The sequence below is a fragment of the Festucalex cinctus genome, chromosome 2, assembly GCF_051991245.1.
Source record: "Festucalex cinctus isolate MCC-2025b chromosome 2, RoL_Fcin_1.0, whole genome shotgun sequence".
Lineage (NCBI taxonomy): Eukaryota > Metazoa > Chordata > Actinopteri > Syngnathiformes > Syngnathidae > Festucalex > Festucalex cinctus.
This window is the reverse complement of record NC_135412.1, coordinates 12,250,265-12,275,327: the sequence shown is the minus strand read 5'-3', so window position 1 is coordinate 12,275,327 and position 25,063 is coordinate 12,250,265. Positions and strand designations below refer to the sequence as shown.

Below are 25,063 nucleotides of genomic sequence, written 5' to 3'. Positions count from 1 at the left end.
TTTTTTTAAAACTTAAATGCTAGGCTCAAACACAGTGAAAATAATTCAAACAATACTTTAAGGTGTTCTTAAGAGTCTTAAAGAAAACATGCTAACAACATTTAAAGGCTAATTTTAATAAAGTGTTATACACTTACTATTTCCCTTCCCTAAAAAGTGCTTGCACTGAGGGAGGCCCCACCCCTACACATTTGGTCTCATTGGAAAGCTCTGAATGTCCTCTATAGAGCACAAAAGGAGTTAATTCAATCGTATGCATTGGGTGGGAGAGATTCAGATTTAAAAAAAGGTCCACTACAGAGGACAAATTTGAATTGCTGGTAGTCAGGAGGGTATAGCAAGAGTGAGTTGACTTCAACTGCCACCATTCAGAGCTTGTATCTCAAAGCAAAAAGAAGTGCAGTCACTCTTATCTCAAGGTACCACTGTGCCTTTATTGTCTTCCTATTTAGTATGTTTTCCTTTTACACCTGAAATAAACATCCAGTGTACAAAATGTAGCAACTGGGTTGACTACTTTGCTGTTCAGTGACGATTAAAAAAAAAAGAAAAAAAAAAGAGTAACCTATTTAACAATAAAAAAATAATAAACACAAAGAAATACAGGCAGAGGGATGATTTTTTTTATGGGTCAAATATTTTCATTCCCATATTTAATTGCTGGCCTTCAGAGAAGAGATGTGTGTCATTCTGACAAAAGCAAACCCCTCTGAATGCATTCTAACTATCAACCATTGTGGTTTTTCAGCTTCTTCTTTACTGTGACATTCATGTGCCACTGCATGTCGCTTGTGTGTGTGTGTATGTGTGCTGCATCCTCTCATGCTGATGTACTCCCTGGAGGTAAGAATCCATTACTGCTCTCCCAGTGGGGAGATGAATCTATTGTTTTTTTTTTTTTTTCCTCCTGACCTATATGCTTTCCTCGCCGTGTGACCCATTAGACAATACAGCACAGACAATCATATTGTGCTGGATGCTGCACAATCCTGCCTGCTTATTTCTGCAGAAAAAAAATCAACAGACGGGTGACCAGTTAAAGGAACATAAATGGAGAAACATTGACTAAATGTACATTATTCTATGCATGTTTCTAAACTCAAAACTATAAAACATTCCAGACAAGCTAATATTACTGAATGCTAGATAGGGCAATGTTCCATATACCAATTTTGGTTGGTTGCTCCTTTAATTTGTCACCCGGCAGTTTAAACTTTAAACAGTTTTGGTCTTCCAAGAACAACACGGTTTCAGTCCTTCTAAGTCCGTCAAGTGGCAAGAAACATGACAAACAGCCAGCCAGTAAAAGAGAGACAACTTGAGAAAACAACAGGCCCATAGCATGCCTTCAGGCTTTAAGTTGTCAACACTTGACATGCAGCAGAATAATACGTGATAAAAATAAAAATAAAATAAAAAAGCATCCACCGCGCTCCCTCAAACTGTCTTTCTGTGCAAACCACTGAAATGAAACCAAGATCTAAGGAGAGAAATACAGGTGAAGAGAAAAAAAGCCTGTTACACCATTTCTGTTAGTTTGACAAAAGTCTGGCTCTGATTCGGAGCTTTTCAATACACCTGTGGCTCCGGCTGGCAGCCCTCATGCAAGCAGGCATCAAGCAAAAGTGATGGAGGAGGACGTTGGGTCGGAAGAGAGGCAGGAAAGAGAGGAAGAGAGCGAAGGAGAAAACGAACGGGAGAAAATGCAAAGGCCGAGAGCACAGGAGGAGACCATTGTATTATTAAAGAGCGATAGACAGAGGAAGATAAAGCGAGAGAGAGAGAGAGAGAGAGCGACAGAGAGAGAGAAAGAGGCACGAACTGAGTTGCTGAGGCAGCACTCACCCGCTTGAACAGTCTATGGTCCATCAAGGGGCTTGGCGTAAACAGCAAAACAATACCAGACAGCTATTAGCACACAGTAGGCACTTTGCAGCAGGGGTGCGAGCACAGGTGGGGGGCCAATTACAGTGAGAGGAGATGGGGACTGAAGCTTCAAACCACATCCAACCAAAATAACATACGGTTAAAAAAAAAAAAAAAAAAAAAAAAGTCATCATCTGGGTAAGGTGATGAAAATGTACGGTCTATTTTAGCCGATTAGCAAAATGGAGGTTTTACGTAACGTGTCGCGAATGCTCTTGTTTGGGGGTTTACCTGTGGCGGCAACGACGCAGAAACCTCATGATCTTCCTGGCGGCTTGATCCTGCCTCTTTGTGAGCAGACTACCTCTGGGGGAAAACAAACAAAAGTGGGCAAAAGCTCATTAGGGTGACATATAATCAAGAAAAGTATAAACAGTACACCAGACACCAACAAACGTCATCTTAAAAAAAAGCTGTAATGTTATGAGTTTTTTTTAAGAAGAAGAATAAATCACAGTCTTACAAAAATACTCATGTTTTTACAAGATAATGTAATATAATGGTGAAAGATAAACGAGAAAAGTGAATTTAAAAAAATAGAACAGATGCTAATAAAGAATATATATATATATATATATATATATATATATATATACATATATACATATATATATACACATATATATATATATAATACAGAATTTTTCTCCAACCAAAAGGACTATATTCCTGTTCTAATATTGTCTGTCTTTTCGTCTAACGAAAACCTGACTTTCTTCATGCAGGGATAACAGATTCATCATATCATAGCTTTATAATTGGCCCAAAGCTAAATTTGCAAGAATTAGCTGGCTTAGAACACTGGCTCTCAAACCTTTTACACCAACAACCATCATCAGGTTTTGTTTGAGGGCAGGAGAAAAGTCAAATTAAAGGCTTTGTTTGGTTGGATGGATAGATGGATTCGAAAATAAGCTTAAACCACCTTAACGAACGGACCCCAGATTGTTAACCACTAGTGTATACAAAGGTGTTGCGGCTATGCGATTGTGATTGACTAGAAGGGAGGTTATTGAACGTACTGACAAACAAAATAAAATTGCACTCACATTTTGCCTAGATTGAGTGATTTAAAACTCTAATAAACTCTTTGACCCTTTAGAGCGCTCCATTAACTGCAGACTGTGACCAAATTCTGTGGAGCCTCATTTAATTCATTCATGATATTTCTACCTTAATTTGTGCTGCACCAGGGCAGCAGCCGCCCCACGGTGGTGAGGCTTGAGCCTGCCAAACTCCTTGTAGCTGCGGTAGTATTGCTGAATGAGCATGGCGGCCCTTCTGCTCTGCTGGAACTTCTTCTGCTCGTAGTAGCTGCGGAATTTACTCTGGATAAGGATGGCGGCCTGCGTCATCTTCTTATAAAGTGCATACTGCAAACAAAAGCGTGACGAAAACATCATGCTGAGTGAACACTGGGTTGGTTTTGGGAACGTCCTGAGGTGCTGGTTGTGAAGACGTTTACCTTCAAGGCTATCCATGTAAGCTTGCACAAAGAAAAAATATGAACTGTTAATTAAGCACTGTTGTGATGTAATCAATAATTGGTTTTAATAGGGGTGACAAAATTATTAATTTTGAGTTAATTTAAAGTTTGTTTTATGCCACAATTTATTTTTATTTTTTTTAACTCACGATGAATGACTGCCCCTTACTTGAAAAGCCTCTACTGGGAGAATTCCAGTCACAATGTAGCAGAAACATCCATGTCAAAATTGAGCAGTAATCAATTTAATAATACATATATTTGTGGAGACTAGGGTCAAGTTGTATTTTACAATTTTAAAAATGTGCAGAATTTCACGAGTTACTTTATTTTAAAGATTAGAGAACTCTTAATACAAAAAGAAAAATGCACTGAGCTGTCACCGTCTTACAAATGCAATTATGCCATCTAGTGGCAAAAAAATGACTTCAAAACAAATCAATATCATACTCGGTTTTACAGTACAGTGGGTCTTTTTAGTTTTAACTCAATTTTATGAGTTATTATGAAATTACTGTATCAATGACTAAATTTTTTTTTAGCCATATTTCTATTAGGTTAACATTTTTCCTACTTTTATGTTAACAAGAGAATGAAAACTTAGAAAAAATATTGAACATTTAGAACAGATATAAAATTTGCAATTAATGGCAAGTTAACTATTGAAGTCATTCAATTAATTACAATTAAAAATTTGAATCACCTGACACCCCTATGATGCTTGTATGTTGAGTTAGTGACAATCGGTGGGAAACAAGTACAGTGGAACCCCGTTTTGTATGATACAGTTTTCAACACATTACTGCCCCACCAAAAATATTTGGTCGTACAAGCAAAATTGAGTGTTGCTGCGTGAGAGGGAAACTGTTGGTTCGTTGGAAACATTTCAAGAGTTTTTGAGCTCATCTATTGAGTGTGACTGCTCAATAAGCCACGATGTAGCTAAAAAAAAACTTCCAGGATCTTTGATAGGATAAATGAGAAGCTCTATAGGAAAAGAGGTGCTTATATAATGTTCGTTTACAATATCCATTTCACGAGTCATATATATTATTTTCACATTATGTTTAATATGTTATACTATAGCTATTTTCTATAAATTAATATTTTTGAGTTCCCGCAATAGATTACATAATTGGATTTACATTATTTCCTATGGGATCCAATGCTTAATTCATTTTTAGTCTGGCTTTTAGGAATGGATTATTTAAAAAAAAAAAATCGAGGTTCCACTGTAGAGTCAATGAAACTTTGAACGCAAACTATCCTTACAGGTACCTGTTTGTATTTCTTGTAACAACGCTGAATAACAGCAGCAGCTACTTCCTGTTGCTCTCGAAGCGGCCGCCCCTGTTGGAGAGTAGAGTGGGATGGGTCAGAGGCCAAATCATAACCTGCTAATTGCCACCTTAGGTATGAGTGGCTCCGTCCGGTCTCTCGGTGTCTTCACGTGAGCCTTAGTAGGAAGCTGCGAGTTGGAGAGGAAGCCGAACGTCCCCCTCCGTATTAGCTTGTAGATAAGATAGGCACCGAAGATGACAAAAGACAGCAAAAAGTTGATCACATGGAAGAAAATAAAAATAGTGAGGAACAGAGCGGGGAGTTTTTTTTTTTTTCTTTTTTCTTTTTAGAGGGCTAGTTGACAACAAGCGGCAGCAGGCTCCATTCACCAAACAGCAGAGAAAGCTTTACCATGTTTACCAGAAGTAGCAATATGGAGGACAATGCAAAAGAACATGCTCTGCTCAAGCATTTTCGCATGCTGAAATCCCTAGTGACACGTTTGTTTATTATATAGTCATGTGTACGTTAGCAAAAGAAATAATAAGACAGATAGACAGGAAAGTGTGCAGCTTGATAAGAAAGAGTGCATTCCCACACACAAAAAATGACCTTTACTGCAGAGGTCACAGTTCCCCACTAGTTTGGGAGCAAATAAAAGCAAACCCATCAACGTCTCTCCAAAACTGCACGAGTACTACAAATATACACTTTCCACATACATCATATATCATATAACATATAGCGTACCTTGTACTTGCGGAAGGCGGTCTGAACTAGACGGGCAGCTTCGTACAGTTCTCTTTGTTCTGGATCGGACAGAGTCAGCTGGGCCAGGTCTCTCTCCACCTTGCTATTGGAGGCGTTGATGAACTCACTCCAGTCTGCCGGTGAAGGAAGAGTGGGTCTTTCCAAGGGGCCCTCTCCCAGGGGGGAACCTCCAGGACTTAGGCTGGGGTTGGACGATGGGGTCAATGGGTCATTATACAGAGATCTGTGGAAAGAAGGGGACCATGAGGTTTATATCTGTTTTCTGTATACGCATTGTTAAAGTGCAGTCACTGTCCAGATACAACTGGCCATGACCTGAGATAGAACTGCATACCAGCGGGGCATTTTCCTACCACCACATCACAGCCAGACCATACCCAACCTTCTTCCCATTCGCAACCCAATGGTCCTCCAGGCAACACCCCCTTTGAGCACTGATTTCAAATATTAGTGAGGGGTGGAGGAAGTGTCACACTTCCTGTTGAGTTACTCTTTAACTCATTCACTCCCAGCCATTTTCACAGAAGCAGTCCCGTTCGCTCCCGGCTGTTTTACTGGATTTTGACTGATTTTGCAAGGCCCACAGAATATTGTGTTCTATGGCTATAAAAGCATGGAACCTATCAAAAGAAAGATTAAAGTCTCTTCTTTCATAGTACAGTATGTTTCTACCTGTTTCCGTTTTCCAGCAATTAGCATTAGAAGAGAGCTACGTTTCATCAGTTTTCACAAATCTATTCAAAAGTAATTGAGCTTTTTTTTTTTCTACATGGCCCTGGTTGATCTCCTTTGCTCTGCTGCCACCTGCTGGCCGTTTGTGTAATAACTACCATTTCTGCAACCGTTCTTTGCAGTTGATAGGCTGAATCAAAGCCTTCTGTATGCTCTAGCATAAAAAAACAAAAAAAAAGGATAAATACGTCTTTGGGACACTTAGAACATTAAAAACAAAACAAAACGTATTTATACGTTATTGGGAGCAAATGAGTTAAGTGAATAGTGAACAGGCCTTCTCATCCGGTCTCCGTCAGTTTGGTCATATTTTTCATGTCTGTTCGTGGATAGTTTGAGCCTGTTAAGTATAAATTTTGTTGCTATGTGCTTGAATGTGCAATGACATTTGATTCTCTTTCTGATCACTAACTCATTCAATGCCTTGAACGTTTATATTCAATTGTTTATTCCCACCGACATCAGGGTTTGCCCTCAGAAAATTTGCTAAGTCAGGTGGTCATGGATGGATTGGGAACAAAATTTAGCCCAGGAAAATATTTGTCAACTTGGGGACGGGGGTCGACCCGCCAGGCTTATGAAGCACTGAAAACCATTTGTGTATATATGCTCAAGAACTGTTTTCAGGTGGGCATTGAAGGGTGTTTTTCCCAGCCTGTCTGTGAAATTCAGATTTGTAAACCACTTTGATGAGTAGCAGATCCCTGTAGATAGCAGTACTACATTGCTTTGGATTTGAGATCGACACCACTTTTTGAGTTGAAGATACACATTTCTGAAATAATAATTTGCTCAAACTTCACATTTGTGAAGACACTAATCATTCTAATAATTTGACAAGGTAGGAAACAGATAAATATAAATATGTAGATACTGCATTTCTCAGAATCTCTGCATGCACATTTTCTAAAGATCATTTACAATCCTAGGCTAGGAAATCACCCTGTATCATTTTCATATGCAAATAACATTAAATGAGCTATTATCATATGATATATCATATCATATCATATCATATCATATCATATCATATCATATCATATCATATCATATCATATCATATCATATCATATCATATCATATCATATATCACATGCACCCATGCCACCTTCTATCCAAGGTCACGCCGTACCGTAAGTGTAAGATGCTGGGCAGTTGCTCGACATCTCCCAGGTAGTTGGCCAACCAGTTCATGGTGTTGTTAACCCCTGATGTGTCTACTGGCAAAGAGTCTGCAGAGGCAAAGTGCTCCCTCTTGATCCTCTCCGGTGTTGCTTCAATGATCTGCTCAGCCAGAGTCATCATATTTGCCTGTTTTGTTGATACAAACATGGACGACTGATGACTGATGCTGAAAGAATATTTAGTATTTGACAAGGGAGGTTAACTGTTTGGATCTGTGATGATTCTAATGCCAGTGGATATTGTAAAGATCAGAATAGTGGTATTTTTGAATGACTGCTTTTGCCGATTATGAAGGGATTCAAATAATAAAGACACAAAGGTACCATCACAACATACAAAAGCCGACTATTGATCGCACCAAATTCCCTGCAGCAAAAGACTTGCCAAGCAAGTCGGGTGTGTATCTTGACCAGTGATAATTTCATTGCCGAAAAATTTTCGTCATATTTTTTGTCACAATTTTTTTTTTTCAGATGAAAATGAAACAAAAACTAAAATGGAGGCCATTTACTGAGATGATGACGATAGTTAAAAGACTACAACGTAAAACTAAATTAAAATTTCTTGTCAAAATCAACACAGGTCTTAACACCTGAAACTGACTCACCGAACCTCTGTGTCTCAATCAAACCCATGTAAAGAACCAATGGTGCAGGTTTGATGTCTGATAGCAATACACCCTTTTGGGTCAATTTTAGAGACTCTATCTGACCTAAGATAGTAAAGCAGTTCCTCTCACCTGCAGGTCATCCATCTGCGCGAGACAGTCGTGATTCTCAAGATCATCCCGATAGGATAACATTTCTGAGTCAGCCACGTTTCTGTCTGCCATGACCAGCATGCCGAGCTGCTCCCGCTGGCGCAACCGGGTGACGAGCTTCTCCTTCCCCAAATTGCTGCTTCCGCCGACCCCCATGCCTTTCCTCCCCATGTTGCTGCTGGAGAAACTCTCCCTGGTGGTCCATCTGGTTGTCCCCGTGCTACCTCCTATAGACTGACTCTTGTCCAGGTTCTCTGGCGACTGGCTGTTGGGGCTAGAGGACAGCTTGTGGAGCTGCTGCTGCTCCAGGCTAAGAGGAACAGACATGGCCTTGTCGGGCCGCGTTTGAAACTGCTGTGGGTTGGGTTTATGCTTTTTGGCTAGCGGGAGGTCTCTTTGGCCCTCGCTGCTGTAGTAGCTCGAAGGCTCTGACCTGGGCCTCCTCAAGTCTGCAAACAAGCACAATTTTAATGTTAGCTGCAGCAATGCAGAGAAAATGACTCAGAAAGCCAAAAAAATCTACGAGCCTGGATTGTGGCTGGTGTTACTGGACGTGGTTGTCGTCGTAGCAGGACCTCCTCTCTTGCCACCGGGGGCTACTACATTCTCGTTCGCCCAGCTGAGCATCCAGCTGTCTGTAGTGGGGGTGTCGGGCGCTGGTGAGAAAGACATGCGAGTTGTGGGGGGGAGCGGGGCTGGTGGCTGCTGCTCCTCCCTCTGCAGTTGCTCCAGACATTCGGCCAATTTGGTGTGGCCGCGAGAGCGGGCAATGGAAAGAGGTAGACGGCCCAGAGAATCCGGAATCGCGAGGGCCCGTCTATCCCATTTGTACAGGACCACAGCTGCTTCCAGGTGACCCAGCGCACATGCCCACATCTGGCACAGTTGCGAAAGAGCAGAAAAGGGACACAGATGGAGCGGATTTTATCATCACCATCAATCAAGTTAAAGATGCTCAGCTCTCTTACCAGAGGTGTGCAGGAGAAGTGATCCACATTGAGAGGGTCCACTTCTAACTCCAGATCAATACTATCAGCATGCTTGGTGCTGGAATGAAGAAAAAAACAAAAACAAATAAAATAACACGCAACCCACATTAAAAACACATCACCGGTGTATCATCAGTCATTTTGTTCCCACCGCCACTTGATGAGCGTCTGGATAAGGGTGGCGTAGCCCTGGCCAGCAGCCAGGTGAAGGAGCGTCATGCCTCGGAAAGTCTTGGAGTGGATTAAATGTTTGGATTTGGCCCAACAAGCTCTGCTCATCATCTTCTCGCAAACCACAACGACGCGGCTCTCGAACGAGCTGTTGGCCTGCGCTGGGCCAGAGCCACACTGCCAAACACAAAAGATTCAATCTTTATTGGTGCTTTGACATCCCTTTCTAATAACACGGCAGTCACTCTACTCTGTTCTTTGCGCATTATTCTATGTTGGCCAATAATGGCAACTAGAGATTGGAATCAGAGTATTGTGATGCTTTAATAATAATACAGGAAAGCAAAAGTGTAATATATAAAGCAAGTAATCTTCTGAATTATTTCTTTATTGCATCTGTAGCAGGCTTGTCATGTAATGGCACATAAATACTGCACTTAAGTAGAATTTGAGCATGCCATCTCTACAGAACAGGACAATGTACAATGCATGTAGTCAGTGAAAACACCAAAAAACAAAATGTGATATACAACACATCATTTCATTTCATTTTTAACCTGTAGAACTCCACTAGAAAGCTATCAGGGAAAAATGGCAGCATTTAGTCTCTATTGCCGAAACAACAGCATAACACATCTTTACTAACCCTCTTCCTTGTCTAAGTGTCCCAAATGTGTCAAACTGCAGGGACATCTCTGCACAGCCCTCTCACATTTGCTTCAGTTTCGTCCGGGTAATTCCAAACATTTAAGTTTCGATGTGCGCTTTATCATTGCCATGCTGAGAGCAGACATTCCTTTTTATCTTAACCTTTCTAGCAGACATGTGACAGTTTTTGGGCCACTATTGACTGGGATTTAGAAGTGTTTGAGGGCCTCAACTTTGGCTAAAGTCCATCTGAAGAAAAACAACACCTATTCATAATGCTACCCCCACCATTCTTCTGTGTTGGCATTCTGATCTTCCAATTATTGCCATTTATTTATGTATTTACCCTGTATTTATCCAGGTAAGGCAATTTACAACAGATTGTCATTTGCATTTCCTATTTGGAAGCAGACAGAGCAGTAAAACAAAGCCAAATAAAAGCAAATCATACATACTGTACAGTGTGATACTTTTACATCATACATTACAGGACATTGTGAATAAAAAAAAAAAGAGCCCAAAACAGACTAAAATTAGGTGCAGCGATCGAGTATGCTATTCCTCATTAACTTTATAAATGATGATATTTTGAGTTTTATTGGACGCTGCAGGATGTTCCAGGCGTTTGGGGCAGAAAATTGAAACGAAAATTGACCATAAATGGTGCAAATGTTGGGAATGATCAGGTTAATGACATTGCTGGAACTGAGAATGTGGGCGGTGGTATGCATGGTGAACAGTGAGGTGTGGTCTTGCCAATTAGTGTTTTAAAGGTAAACGTGTTATTTGTTGCCTCAGCAGCTGTTTACCTGAGTCTGGCTGTTGTTGTCTCCCCCTCCACCGCCTCCGCCTGCTCCACCTCCTCCGCCGGCTCCTCCTGTTCCTCCTCCAGCTCCACCAGTCCCTGCACCGCTCTGCTGCTGGTGGCTGGCCATCTCCGCCATCCTCCTCTCCATCTGCTCCAAGCGCTCCAGGATAGACATTCTGAACTGGTTATCTGGCCAGGCGGTAGGACACAGAGGAGAAACACATTTGCGACCACGAGTTAGATCCAGTGTGAAAACAAATGCATGTGTTCGCTGTCGCACCCGCACACACAACCTTGCATCCCGACAAGATGAACGATCACACCGTGGGCACCCAAATGTGTTTGCTTGGAGAAAGCGGCGGAGCTCTCGAAGCCCCTTGAACCATAACCATCAACCATTCGTGACATAAGCAGTAAATGACAAGGTCCCTCTTCTAGCTATTACGAACCCTGTATAATCATCATTAATCTGACTGAGAAGTGAGTGAGAACAATAGCATCAATCACAAACTTCATCATAACAAGACGCTTTGCCAAAATGTACCTCCGACATTCATCAATCACCAATTATGGAGCTCCCCTTTCGAAACTGCTGCTTTCTGCAGCTCTCGTCCAACGCAACCCAAGAAGGTGAACCGGCTGAGCAATGATGTGAAATTGGCCCCCAGCCCACTCCACTTTTCACACAGGGCATGCAGGACTCTCCAGTTGATTAAATGCAACCAATGAGAGCAAAAGAGTCGTGACTCTCCACTCCCCTTCCATAAGCAGATGTCATACGAGGGATAAGAGGCGACATTACCAATCAATCACAAGCATATTCAGTCCTTGAAGAATAAGGTACTCCATACATCAGGATGGAAGTGCATCAGCCTTGAGAGTGCTTACATGCTGCTTAGGAGGTGTCTAATATCTTGCACCCTACTATATATCAGGTACGAAATGACTTGGGGTAAACTGTAAAGTTTTATTTGAACAAAATAAATAACAGTGCAAGGATTGCAGCTGACTATACTAGGACTGGTAATTTACATGGCATGATGAATGGAACTCAAAAGGGGGAGCTTGCATTTTTGTTGTATTTGTTAAAACTGTTAGTTACCTTAGTAGGCTACAGTTCTTCTCAATTATTTTTTGGTACCCCCCTAAAAAAAGGAAAAAAAATATTTCGTCCCCTCAACTCTCTGTCGCGACTATAGTATCATTTGTCTATAAAATTGTTGTAAGTACACATCTGCAGAGGAGCTAATGCTCCTTGCACAGCCTGACAATGAGAGCACCACTGCCACCTACCGTAGAGGATGAGCAATTACACGTTATTCGAGTAACACCCAAAAATAAAAAATAAAAATAAAAAGTTCCCTGTGATCACATATTCCCGCCCTGGCATTGCAATGCACCCCTCCAGGGGGTACGCTCCATATTTGAGAAGGTTGACCTTCGTAAAACGATCTGTGAATACAATATATAAATATATAAATAAATAAATTAATTAATAAATTAATTAATTAATAATCATCCCTCTCTGGTTCCAACTTGTACACAAACTGCCCAAACTAAAACAGAGAATCAGCGCATCAGAGCTCCTTAGGCTTCGTGAACTTCGTGAAGGAATATCCACTTCTAATTAGCAACAATAGCTAAAAAGAAGGAATTGGCTCACATCTTGCTAGCAGTTTTAAATCTGTTACCCCACCTCCCCCTTGAAGCAACAACTCGAACACAAACCAGCGGTGAACACATCAACGTACTGTACACACAGACACACGTGTACAAAGACTGTTGTGTATATTCAGGGTAATGAGATGAGTACACATCGTCCACTGCAGTGGGGAGTATCGGAGACTGCATTAGCATTCCCCATTTAGCCACCATGAGGCCGTTTCTGTGGAAACCTGCTGCTGAGCGGTAACTAGGCGACAGGAACATGGCTGTGTGTGTATGTACTGTCTTCTATTGGCTTATTGATGAAGGGGAGGAGAAGGACTGTGCACAGAAAAAAAAAATACAGGGAGACCGGGAAAACATGGAACCAAATCTGTAAATCTTCCCCCTTGTCTCTTTGCGTAGACGTCATCAGACGGAACCTGGCGGCGCTAAGTGGGGAGCCTTCACAACATAACGTTGTGGCATTTGTGTTTTACAGCAGCGGTGGCTTAAGAGAACTCTCATGTCAGCTCACAGTAAAAGAGGTCAAACAAGCAAACATAATGTCAGTGGCTGGTAAATTGCTGCACCCGGTGACAGCATGCTGCTATTAGTTTCAGGTCGCTTCCCTTGGTGCTTCTTTGTTAAAAACTGTCTGATCAACAGCGCTGTAAAAGACGCATATGTTTACAGCGTCTTCACCAATCGACCCGGTAATTAGTGCTAATTTAGCATCCTCTGCTAAAGGCTGAGTTCCTTTTATCTGGAGCGCCGGGGCTTGTGATAGGTCAGGGCACTGCAACCTGTCACAATACAAGGCTACTCTCTCACTCTTGCCCATGCTGACACATGTCAAGGCAGATACACAACCACGGGGCGGCAGACCGGATAGTTAGCGGCACGCTGACATGTCTTTGTTCAGGCCCAGTGCTGCAGTGTGCTGCAGTGCAGATGATGTCATTTCCACCTGCTGCCTGCTGCTCTGAATGCGATGCACGTCCACTGCAGAGGGAGGATGGGGGAAGAGACGAGTGGGAGGAGACATGGAAGGTGAGCAGCCAAACAGAAGTGCATCCACACGGTGACATCGTCGGCGCCTTCCCACTCCCGGGTTTGTGGAGGTGCATGGGAGACGCGCTCACTCGCGCACATTTAGGGCCAAATGTGGCTTTCATTCATCAATGTATTCAATGAATACAGCTGTAAATAAAATGAATACTATTCATTTTATTTACAGCACAGATCAATTGTGATTATTACACTAAATACTTGATGCATGCTTTTTTTTTGTGCAGGATTTGGGCCCATTCTAACTTTTCTCAATCAAGCAGACAAAAACAAAATGTGAGAACAGTCAAGAGGGCAGCCCACTGCATAAATCGTTTTAAGTACTCTTACAGTAGACTACAAAACTACTCATCCTGTCCTCTTGAGGGTAACACGTCTCCCATCCAAGAGATAAATGCCTGAAGTGGCTGGAAAATGCCACCAATGAAGTCTTTTAATGTAGTGGCCGTTATCAGCGCGGACATGAAGAAAAATCCACTTAATACTGTCCGACGAAAGGGCCTGAACATTTACGACCACTACCACAAATGAGTCATTTTATCGCTTGCCACGGATCCTCATTATAAGAAATCACTTGCGCTGCCCCTGTGGACCTGAGAGCCGGCAGCTTCCTTCAGACGACCAAGACGGCCTCCATGTGGAAGGGCACTTTAGCAGCGTGATGAAACTAACTTGGCCTCCGCATCGGAGCATGTGATGACGTTGTATTGCTTTTCTCAGAGGTCACTCAAGCAATTTACATGCAGAGGAGTCTGAATATGCAGACAGCCTCTTGACATGCCAGCAACTCTTAAAAGGACTGATACAAAGAGGGAAGATGTACAGTGTGCGTGTAGGGGGCGAGGGGGGGGGTACATGCTCGGGCAGCATACAGTTGATCTGAGAGGAGAGAAGGGGGATGAGAAGAGCAAAAGGAAAAAGAGCGCAACGTGTCCTAAGAGAGGTTGGATAATTCTGGGAAGTGGTGTACATATTTGACATTTCAGAAGCAACTTGTCGGGCGTTTAAGAAGGAGAATAATCTTTAAGAAGCTTCGTGATTTATTGAATAACTCAAATGGGGAACCTTTGATTAAGACTGACTTTATCCAGAGATGTGTTCAAGCAGGGCCCTTTATTTTTATTTTTTTAAATATTTTTTTTCTCCTTGCAGCCAGTTTCTCAGCACACACGTGACAGTCATACCTCAACTTCAAACAGACGCATACTTGCTGTCTTTTTCATATGCTGTTGAGGTCTTCGGAATCATAAAGAAACATGAATCAACAGTTAGCAAAGGTCACACTGTGTGATTGCATCGCTTGTCCGGCAACAACGAGAGAGCGGCTCTTAGCCTCCTGGCATTTGTCCAGCTAATAGGTCAATACAAGTCTCGTCTGGAAAGTGAAGAGATAGATTCTGTCACAACAAAGGTAAAATGCCAGGAGTGAGTGCCACAGGGACTTACTGTCATCTACCATTGCACTAATACACTGCTACAGAATTGGCTTTGTGTCTTGGGCAGCAGGCCAGTTTGACTTGCAGCTTTCTTAATGATATAATGTGCAGAAATTAATAGTGCATATATTATGTGCAAAGTAGGAATCAAATTCAAAAAAAAAAAAAAAAAAACTAACATGAAACTTTGTAGTCTGGACAGGACAAAATAAGCAAGCGATGTGAAATCTTGATGAAATTATATTTTATAAGCATACCATTTAACCTGACAAGGATTTCAGTGCACAGCATGAAATGTAACTAAAGCTCAACTTGGAACTCGCTAAAAGCACCATATCAACATACAACTGTCCACAAATGGCAAAGCTTTTATCAGAACCTCTCAGACATTTCTGCCACAAGGTATGAATAAATGATGAATGGCCACCACTGTGAAGAAGAAAAGCAAAAATTCAACAATTTCAACAAGACTCCGTACAATGCCACAGGTCACTCCACATCACACTTGTAATGGAGGGCGATAGATGAGCTGATTCTGAAATGTATTGAAGCTATAATGCTGTTATAGTTTTGTTTAGCACTGGCAACTTCACATTAGTGTGTCTCACTATAAAATGATACCAGACACATAGGCCCACATGGACTCATGAAAAAGATTTTTATATTGGTGCGTCTCACTGAAGACAGTAAATGCTCGACTGTATCGCTAACCCTGGTCGGCACCATTGTTTACGTGCTCGGCTGTTGGCTTACTCACTTAATACCACTTAACCATGCAGTCATAGTCACATATTGTTGTTTAATACATTCACTTAATAGTTCCATCAATAAATAATAGGGCTTTAAATGCTTTTCGTTTAGCAAAGAGGACACAAGTGATAGATAGATAGATAGATAGATAGATAGATAGATAGATAGATAGATAGATAGATAGATAGATAGAATAGAATAGAACATAAACATATGCAAATTTTGACTAATTTGATTCCAAGGCTAACTGAACCAATTATGGCTCAAGTTTCCAAACTGTTAAAAGTCAAGTACCTCGTGTATAGAAGTACTGTAGTGCTCACACCAACAGTGCCACACTATTGCAACCATGTGATGTACAGGTACTTGTTTTTGAATTAATAAAGTGTCATTACGGGCCAAAAAAGGGATAGAGGCTGTACAGTATTGATTCTCAACCATTGTGACATCTCGGTGTTACTCAATTTCATTTAATTGGTATGAATGAAAACTATTTGCTTTTCAAGAGATTTGCTATCTTTGCACATCTATGTCATCAACATATAGACAAGATGATCATGATTTTCACTATAGGTGGCAGAAGGCACAATAAACCTTTGAATCCGCCTGTTGCCAGTCATCCAACAAGTTGAGTTCAACTAAGTGTGCTAACATTGAGTAAGTAAATTGAAACCGAGATCACAATTTAGAATTCAATTTCAGAAGGCTATGCCTTCTTGTTACATTTTTTTTGGGGTGGTGTGCCTTGAGAATGTGAAACACGAACAGCACTTTTAAATGAACAAGGCTGTCTGTGGGAAGCATAAATAATGGTTGGAAATATTTAAAAGAAAAGAAAATCTTGGTGCTTTAATGATAAGATAATGCTTGCTTGTTTTCATGCAGTAGTAGTGAGTCGGAACTTTTCTACTACAACCAGAGGACTGGACATTTGTTTAAAAGTCCACCTCAGCCCAGTTAAAGCAACAACAGCAGCATGCAACTTCAACTTCTTTTGACTCTCTCTCTCTCTCTCTCTCTCTCTCTCGCACACACACACACACAACACACAGCAATCCTGGAAAAAAACACAACACTGTAGCCTAAATTTCTAACCTTCTATCTTATTTTCCATCGGGTAGAGTCCAGCCCAAACGCAGGGGTGGAAAAAAAACAAAACCCAACAAAAAAACACGCCTCTTTTGTTTGTTAGGAGGCGCAGGTGTCAGTCACCGGTCTCCTGACCCACGCCAGTCGCGCCATGGCTGCATTCCACTCCAAAAAAAAAAAAAAAAAAAAAAAAAAAAAAAAAATGAATTTAAAAAAAAAACAACGAAAATTTGGTCTCAGCCCTAGACAAAAGAACGCAAAAGCACATCCGCGTACATGTTGTGTGGACCGAGTGTCAGCCTCCTCCACGGAATCAAACAATGGAACAAGTGAGAGGAGAGAGCGGCGCGGTGAGCTACTCCTCTTGCTCCAAGAGCTCCCTCCTCCTCCTCCTCCTTCTCCTCCTCTTCACCACTTTTTTCACCTCACACACACACTAGTGTACACGTGCTGCCGGTAAACAGACGCCGCGTTCCTCACTGGTGGCGGTTCTTCCACCCCCTGCTCATCTCTTTGTTTATTGCCTTTACAGCATCGGATTGAATCGGGGAACGTTCAAACAGGTTCGCTGTGAGTACGGTGCCGCCTCATTAAAATGCCTCTTTGCAATAGTTCAATCGAATACGCCCACCCCCTGTATGCTCAATACGCTGCTTGCAATAGTCTGCACGCTTCTTGCGTGAGTGCGGCTGCAGCGAAACGAGACACACGCGCGCACACACATTGGACCGGGGGGTCCAGAAGGTTGGAAGCGCAGGATTTCATTGGAGAGATGTGCACCGATGCTGGCTGTGTCCTGCCCATGGCTCCCTACCTGCAATGCTGCAGAGGAAGAAAAAAAAAAAAAAGGCGCCCCTTCCCCCACTCTGCATTATGACAAATCAAGGCAGGCAGGCAGTCAGGCAGCAGTGCCATTAGCATTATCACAACACCAAGTCGTCCTCCTTAGCCAAGCTGCATACGCAAACCTCTGACGACTACAAACAGGTCTGTCAGCCGCCTTTAGGAATCAGGTGGCCGTACTTTGACTTCAGTCACACTGCATTGGAGGCAAACGAGCGCTGCATGATCGCTGCGAGGATGACGACGACATGCGCCAGTGACACACTCTGCCCTACTTGGGAGAAAAGTTGGGCGCTCGGTTTCAACTTGGTTCAGGGGGAAACAAAGCTCACGAATCTGTCCTCGGGCAGTGGTCTTGATGCTGCTAACATTTTGGCTAGAAATGAGAGCTGGTTCGTTTTTTTTTTTTGTTTTTTTTTAAGATACATCTACAAGTCGTGTTTCTATTTTGATGTCTAATTTTAATATTAAATAGTCGGGGTGTGAATTGCCTAGTACCTGACGATTCGATTCGTATCACGATTCACAGGTCACGATTCGATTCGATACCGATTAATCCCGATACGAATTTATAAGTCGATTGTTGCGATTTTTTTTTCATTCAAATTTAGAAAATACTAATCAGTAAGCTTGTAGAGTGTAAGATTTATATGAAAATGTATTATTTATTTATCTGAAATTTCAGTCTTATAGAGGTTGTAATTTGTTTCATGTTTGAACAGCATTGAAATAAAATATTAAGGCTTAATGTTCTGTTCATATAACATTCTTCCATGCTTAAGGTGTGAATCCTAAAAAAAAAAAAAAAAAAAAAAAAAATCGATTCAGCCGATTATTGAATCGATTCGAGAATCGCGCGATGTAGTAACGCGATATATCACCGAATCGATTTTTTAACACCCCTAATAAATAGTGTAGTAATAATAATAATAATAATAATAATAATAATAATAATAATAATAATAATAATAATAATAAAAGAAAAAAAATTGCTGTGATTGAAACTGTCAGAGAAATATTACTTAATGAACAATATGTCTTTGGAGTGTTGACGTAGCACATCTTCGACTACAGACAATGCTAAATTTCTCAGTAATATTATCAAACTGTACCAAAACAGACGCTACCAGCAAATTACTACAGAAAGCAAGCAAGGAGTTAAACTAAATAAGGTAAAAGGGTGGGCTGCTTTTCCCCCCTCCGGAGTCAGCCAGCTCCTCCTCAGCGGCTTCTGTGAATGAGCCAGTGATGCTGAGAACATTCGGCTATGAATGGCGGAGGAATCCGCTGGTTCTGCCGTGTATGAGCCATCGTCTCCCTCCCACTCCCTCCAGGGCCGTCTGCAATGCAGCTGTCCTGGGAGCCCGTATACTTCACCACGTCCTACTTTATCCTGTCAGTGCTCAGGCACTGCAGTAATGCTTTTCTTTGCGCATGCACACACGCGCACACACATGCACGGATTCATACCCACGAAGAACCATGCTCATTATATCCTGGCCAATGTATGTCTTGCAGTATTTGAGTGGTGGATATGACTAAGGATGTAAGTCCCCTTTACTAGTCTCTTGCAAGAGTTTTTCAGGGTTGCCTTTTTACTGCAGTTTGCTCAATATGAAATCCCAACACAGCATTATTGACCACTACAACTTCCACAAAAAATTGGAAAAGAAGGGCAACACAAGTAAACGCTCTCAAATAAGGGATGGAATTAGTAGTAATGGAATATCCATACAGCATTTTAAACAGAACGTTTACTAAAAAACAACAACAACAAAAAAAACCCCAAAACCTTCAGGTCTATTTTTTTGCAAATTGTTAATTCCAACATGATTAAGATCAGGAGGCCTCGAAGAAAACACTTGACGGAGAAACCTTAACTAAGAACCTTGAGTGGCTCCAGCTAAGACCATGCTCAAGTCTATATGACAGAATAAAGGCATATACAACAAAATAAGAGTGACATATGGATGACAACTCTTCACAAGGGACAAATACAGGACCAAAACACCACAATGACCACATGATCCAACCCAAAACACAGTCACATATGACCCAAACCAAAACAGTCACAACAGCATGTGCAGAGTAATCTTGCTATTTTGTTCTGAGAAACAAGATATCCCACCCATGGTTTTCAGTGTATTTCATATATGCAGCTGATCTGTTATTATGTGTCTGAATTCGAATGCTTTAGGCTAAAGCAACAGAATGTACTCATATTGAACAATTTTAAGAAGTTGATTAGAATTGTGAGAAATGTGAAAGGTAAATTTGAGAAAAGGCGAGTGAAGTCATTAAAAGCATCAGACGTGACTTACCATCGAGTGAGAGCCAGTCATGCTGAGAGGAGGGCAGTGAAGGAAGCGCGCGAGCCTTGTACTCAAAAACCACAGAGATGGAGATGATCTGATTACTGACGGCCACCTGGAGTGTCACCAGACCTGTGTCATGAGCTGACGAGAGACAGCACATATCGATGAGTTTGACTATAGTGCGCAAATCGATATGAACAATCTAGCTCACAAATCACATTATGACTGACTTTTTGTACTATCATTTTGTAAAATAAGGAAATTAGCACGCATATATCTCACCTGGGCAGTAGCAACGCAGCACTCCCGGTTGGATAAGAGAGGCTGGAACTGAGATCTGGTCGAATAAGCAGCTGTAGTTTGAGCCAGCTTCTTGCCAGGGCCCTGTGATCAGCACTTTAACGCCACCCTTCAAAACAGATGTGGAATTCATCAACTCAACAATAACTGCCATTCGATGCACAAAATATCATTGGTCTAAATCAAAAAGTCTTCTTCTATGTGGATAATAATTAGGTTTGACATGGTCAGATATACATTTTCTTTTGTTTAGAAAAATGTTCATCAGCTGTGCTTTGTATTCCCGATGAGACTCAAATGACACCATTTTAGGATTTGAGTTTTGTCTACACATTCTTGGAATGTTAGTTGTCATTTAAACAGCAGATTGAGTGACTTCCAAAGAAACTCTAGGTGGAACTGGGTTTCTTTTCTCTATACAGGCAACTTTTGTTTGGATAATGGACGACCGGTACAATGACATCTTATACATGCATGCAAATCTCTCTTCTCTGAAAAATAGCAGACTCAATGTTTCATAAAGCATTAAGTTTTGTAGCTGATTCAGGTTTTCATACTCATCACTGCAGTTTATAGGAAAGTGTTGATTGGCCTTCACTGCTTTATTTTGTCCAATAACAAACACTGATGGTGATTTTGATGTATTTTTACTGTATGATTTGCATACCGTAACTGTTATGTTTGTTTTTCACGTGTATTTTACTACTACTAATTATTATTATTATTATTATTATTATTATTATTATTATTATTATTATTATTATTATTATTATTATTATTATGCGGAACTATTGTGCTGCTGTCTTGGCCAGAAACCCCTTGCACAAGAGTTTATGTCTTTAAATGGGACTATTCTTGGTTAAATATAAAATAAATTAAAACATAAATATTATTGTTACAATATAAGTGCTGTATTGTGGATGTGGATTGCGCAATGGAGCAGAGAAACATGCTTATTAGTACGCTCTCAATATGATTCAATGCAGTTGTACACCAGCGCAAACTGTGGCCCCAAAATTTTATTGTTCAACCAATACCTTTCTCTCTGTGACTAGAAACACTCAAAACTGAGCATTATGTGGGTATTATTGTGGATTCACAGTACTCTATATTTGGTATACCTCTTGATTTAAGTCATTATACTGTACAGTACTTTGCAAGTGTTAAAAAAAAAAGAAAAAAAAAAGAGCCTGTTTAGCTATTGTATGCTGCCACCCAGAGTACAGAACCAAAAATTACATCTGTAGTCAAATGGTGTTTTGCAATCTTTATATTGGCCCTTACTGCCATCTAGTGGTCAGTAAATATATCGTCACATTGATCATTTCTCCCATTCACAATAAAGGATACTGTATTATAAATATAAATCACAAGGTTAGCTCCAAAGACAACCACTTTGATTCTTGGAGAAAAGCAGCCTCTTTAATAACCAATGTTAGCACTATCTCAAGTTCCCTCAAGTCAAACAGCATGCCAATTCACTCACCTCAGGATAGGACCACTCAGGAGAGTAGTCAGTGACCATGAAGAGCCTCCCAGTGGCCTGGAGCATGCCCAGAGCGCCATGTGCCACAGCTGCAGAGACCACGTCAGCCACATTCATGTATGACAGTGAACCCGCCTCTCCGGTGGTTCCCCCTGCGCCCGCACCCCCACTCAGAGACTGGGGGCTGCAGCATGGCTGAAGGCAGAGCTCCGACGGGTTGTAGCCAGAACCCCTGGCATCCTCCTGGCCCTGTTGCGGGCCCCCACCGGCAGTGTTTTGACCGTCAGAGCCGTGTGAAGCGACGAGCTGGTGAGCGTAGAGGGTTCCTCCGGCGGACATGGCCGCCCCGCTGCCGTCCACTGAGATGAAGTCGTTAATGAGGTCAGAGAACTGGTTTCCGAAAGAGATGTCAAAGTGATCTAGGCTGATCTCCATGCCGGCTCCTCCCGCTCCTCCGTTAGTGGCGGCTCCCCCCAAGCCTTGGTGGGTTGCGACAGCGTTGTAGAGCCCCTGGACCATGCTGGCTCCCTGGAGGAGCGGCTGCAGCTGCTGTTGCTGTGGCGTGTGACTGCTGCCATCTCCGTTTCTATTGTGAAGTGCCATACCTTCACCCGCTCCACCATTACCTCCTCCTCCTCCTCCATCTGACGGCTGAAGATAGTGCTCAGTGGCACCTCCTTCTCCATTTCCTACCACGCAGGCCTGCATTTGATCTCCCGGCTTGAGTAGATTTTCTGCTCCGTTTTCAGAGGCACCAGCCTGGCCAGAACTCACGTTGCCTGCCTGTTCCAGACCCACCACCTCATCGTGTTCATTGCCCAACACAGGGTAGCTCCCCTGGTACTGTAGCAACTGCAAGGATCCAGTCTGGCCGGTGCTGTCTGTTGGTGAGCCTCCATTGCAGTTGGCCCTATGTTGGGCCTGCTGGTGGTGGTGGTGGAGGTGACCATTACTACCAGGAGATTCAGTCTTCACCACATGCAGCCCCATATAAGCTCCAGTTTCATGGGTGTTGTGCTCCATCATGTGCGCTTTCTGGCCCATGCTGGCCCTCCCCTGCTGAGCCTGACTGGACTGAGAAGCATCCTGGAGGAAGAAACTGGGCGAACGGTTCTGGTGTGGCATGTGAGGACTAGACATGGCTTGACCGTAGCTCACAGCAGAAGTGCCGGACGCGTATTCCTGCTTGGCATCGATAGCGCTGAAATCCATTTGCTCCAGGGTGGTGCTTGGGCTTAAACCACCGCCAGAAGCGAGCAAAGATCCTGCCGGAGTCAACGTGAGGCTGGTCTGACCTGAAGTGGCACCAGGTGGCACAGACACGCCGTTACCACAGTTCACGACTGCCCCCACCTGGTAGCCACTCTCCTTGGCCAGCTGCTGCTCGAAGGAGGTGTCTTCAGTCTTGATGTTTTTCACTAACGCTGAGCTGAAGCTGTAGCCGTTGTCCGTCATGGAGGGAGAGCTTTGCAAAGCGCCGTTGGTGTTGCCACTGACCCCGCAGGAGGAGGCACAGTTTCCTTCAGTCTTCATTGCACTACCTCCGTACGTCTGGCCTTGTTTGGGGTTGTTCAGGAAGCAGTCAGGGTCAAAGTTCATATTGGTCTCCGGGATCTTGATGGTTCCAGAGTCCAGACTGCTTGAGAGAACCAGTTCCTCCGAAACCCCAGCTGCGGACAACATGGAAAGACCGTCGCCGGTGTTGCCGGGTTCGCCCACTGCTCCGCCGGGGAACGCAAACTTGTGACGATCAGAGGTCACAGAGAGCACCAAACCCTGGGAGGTGGCATCTGCACCCATGAGGTGAGTGTTAGGGCCGCCAGTTGGAGACATGCTGTAGACGGGGTCGCCGGCAACTTCTGACATGAAGACCCCCTGGGAAAGGCCAGACATGACGGAGGCCACATGACTCATGCCGGTCACTACAGGGCTGTCAGCCATGTCTGGGTCGCTGTTGAGGCCACTGCTAATGGACACGGGCGAGTTCTGGGTGGTGTCAGGCACCTCAACCTGGTTGGTGGATGACACCTCGGTGCTGTTCTGGTGCAGCAAGATGGGCTTGTGGACTTTGCCGTTCCGTTTCTCCCTGGCGCTGCCCCCTCCTCCTCCTCCTCCTCCTCCTCCTCCTCCTCCTCCTCCTCCTCCTCCTCCCCCGGAGCTTTTGGTGCCACCATGGCCGCTGTGCTCAGTTTTCCCCTCGGACACGTCGTTGTTTTGTACTTCAGAGTGAGCACTACTGTAGGCTCCTGTACGGGGGTCCACCTTGGGGGAGATGATGCGGTGTTTGGCGCTGTTGCATTTGTGGTGCACGCTGCTGCCAGCACCTGAAACAGGAAACAAGGCAAAGGATTTGGATTGGTGAGGGGTCATAGAAAGGGAGGAAAATAAAATAAAAACAATATTTTACACAATATGCTACAAGGGTGGTCATTTTTTTCCCCAACATCATTTTCCTAAAAACATTGCTTGGAAATGACCAATTTCTGCACCCTTGGACATTTTGAGGTCTTTGCTATTGTTAATACAAAAATGGGCCATAGCACTTTTCTACCTTAGACACTCAATCCACTTTAAAATTGTTTTCTCATTTTATCTACTAATGACACAGCATCAGGACCAACTGCGGGTTCAGTATCTTGCTCAAAGACACTTCTACATTGCCACAATGGCCAGGGATCGAACACATAACCGCTTGGTTGGGAGACAACCACACTACCACTGACTCATGCTGATCCCAACCCAACATAGCAACTTTTTATTTTATATCACATACATGGGAAATATGAGCTGCATGGCAGAAGAATTTGATAGCAAAGCAAATGTGTTCTTGCTAGTGCCTTGTTCTTGCGTGTCGCCTCCTGTGGCTATAAACTACTACCTTTATTTTTTTTTATTTGTATTTTTTTTTTAATTCTTTATTTGTAACTTTTCAGACTTTAACAGATGGGTACAATTCACACATGCAAGAATATGCATATCATCATTCATCTCTCTAGAAAAACAAACAAGTCCCATCTAAAAATAAAACAACAACAACTGCCAAAACAAAGAAGAAAAAAAAAGAAAAAAAAATGCTAAACAATATAACCAATATAGCATCAAGAACATCAGGGAGTGACCAGAAATATTTTCCAGATTATCCTAGTTTAGAATTAAAGTGGGATTTTTTATTTTAATGTACAGTAACCATTTTTCCCAACATTTCTCAAACCAACCATGGTTCTGATTCACAATTGATGTTAATCTTTCCATTTCGTAAATATTTGTTACTATATCCCACCATGTTGACATATCAGGGATATCCGGTGATAACCATTTTTTTGTTATCGTTTTTTTGCTTGCAATCAATAAAGTACCTCGTAAATATTTATC

The 25,063-nt window shown here is 42.4% G+C and overlaps 1 protein-coding gene across 6 annotated transcripts in view; it reads right to left on the bottom strand.

The window, feature by feature from the left end:
* camta1a (calmodulin binding transcription activator 1a) overlaps positions 1-25,063 on the bottom strand; it is a 374,375-nt gene that overhangs the window by 2,407 nt on the left and 346,905 nt on the right. The window contains exons 9-23 of one of the 6 annotated variants that reach the window (XM_077512903.1): positions 21,692-24,015; positions 20,188-20,314; positions 19,912-20,046; positions 10,759-10,946; positions 9,282-9,478; positions 9,110-9,188; positions 8,669-9,017; positions 8,121-8,590; positions 7,329-7,507; positions 5,444-5,687; positions 4,691-4,762; positions 3,392-3,412; positions 3,100-3,299; positions 2,158-2,232; positions 1,846-1,876 (exon numbers count right to left, since the gene is read on the bottom strand). In XM_077512903.1, the coding sequence (XP_077369029.1) occupies positions 1,846-1,876; positions 2,158-2,232; positions 3,100-3,299; positions 3,392-3,412; positions 4,691-4,762; positions 5,444-5,687; positions 7,329-7,507; positions 8,121-8,590; positions 8,669-9,017; positions 9,110-9,188; positions 9,282-9,478; positions 10,759-10,946; positions 19,912-20,046; positions 20,188-20,314; positions 21,692-24,015 (4,691 nt within the window). Of the gene's footprint in view, positions 1-1,845; positions 1,877-2,157; positions 2,233-3,099; positions 3,300-3,391; positions 3,413-4,690; positions 4,763-5,443; positions 5,688-7,328; positions 7,508-8,120; positions 8,591-8,668; positions 9,018-9,109; positions 9,189-9,281; positions 9,479-10,758; positions 10,947-16,753; positions 16,944-19,911; positions 20,047-20,187; positions 20,315-21,691; positions 24,016-25,063 lie in introns of those variants that run through there. The other 5 variants (XM_077512905.1, XM_077512904.1, XM_077512906.1 and 2 more) reach the window with 5 other exon arrangements.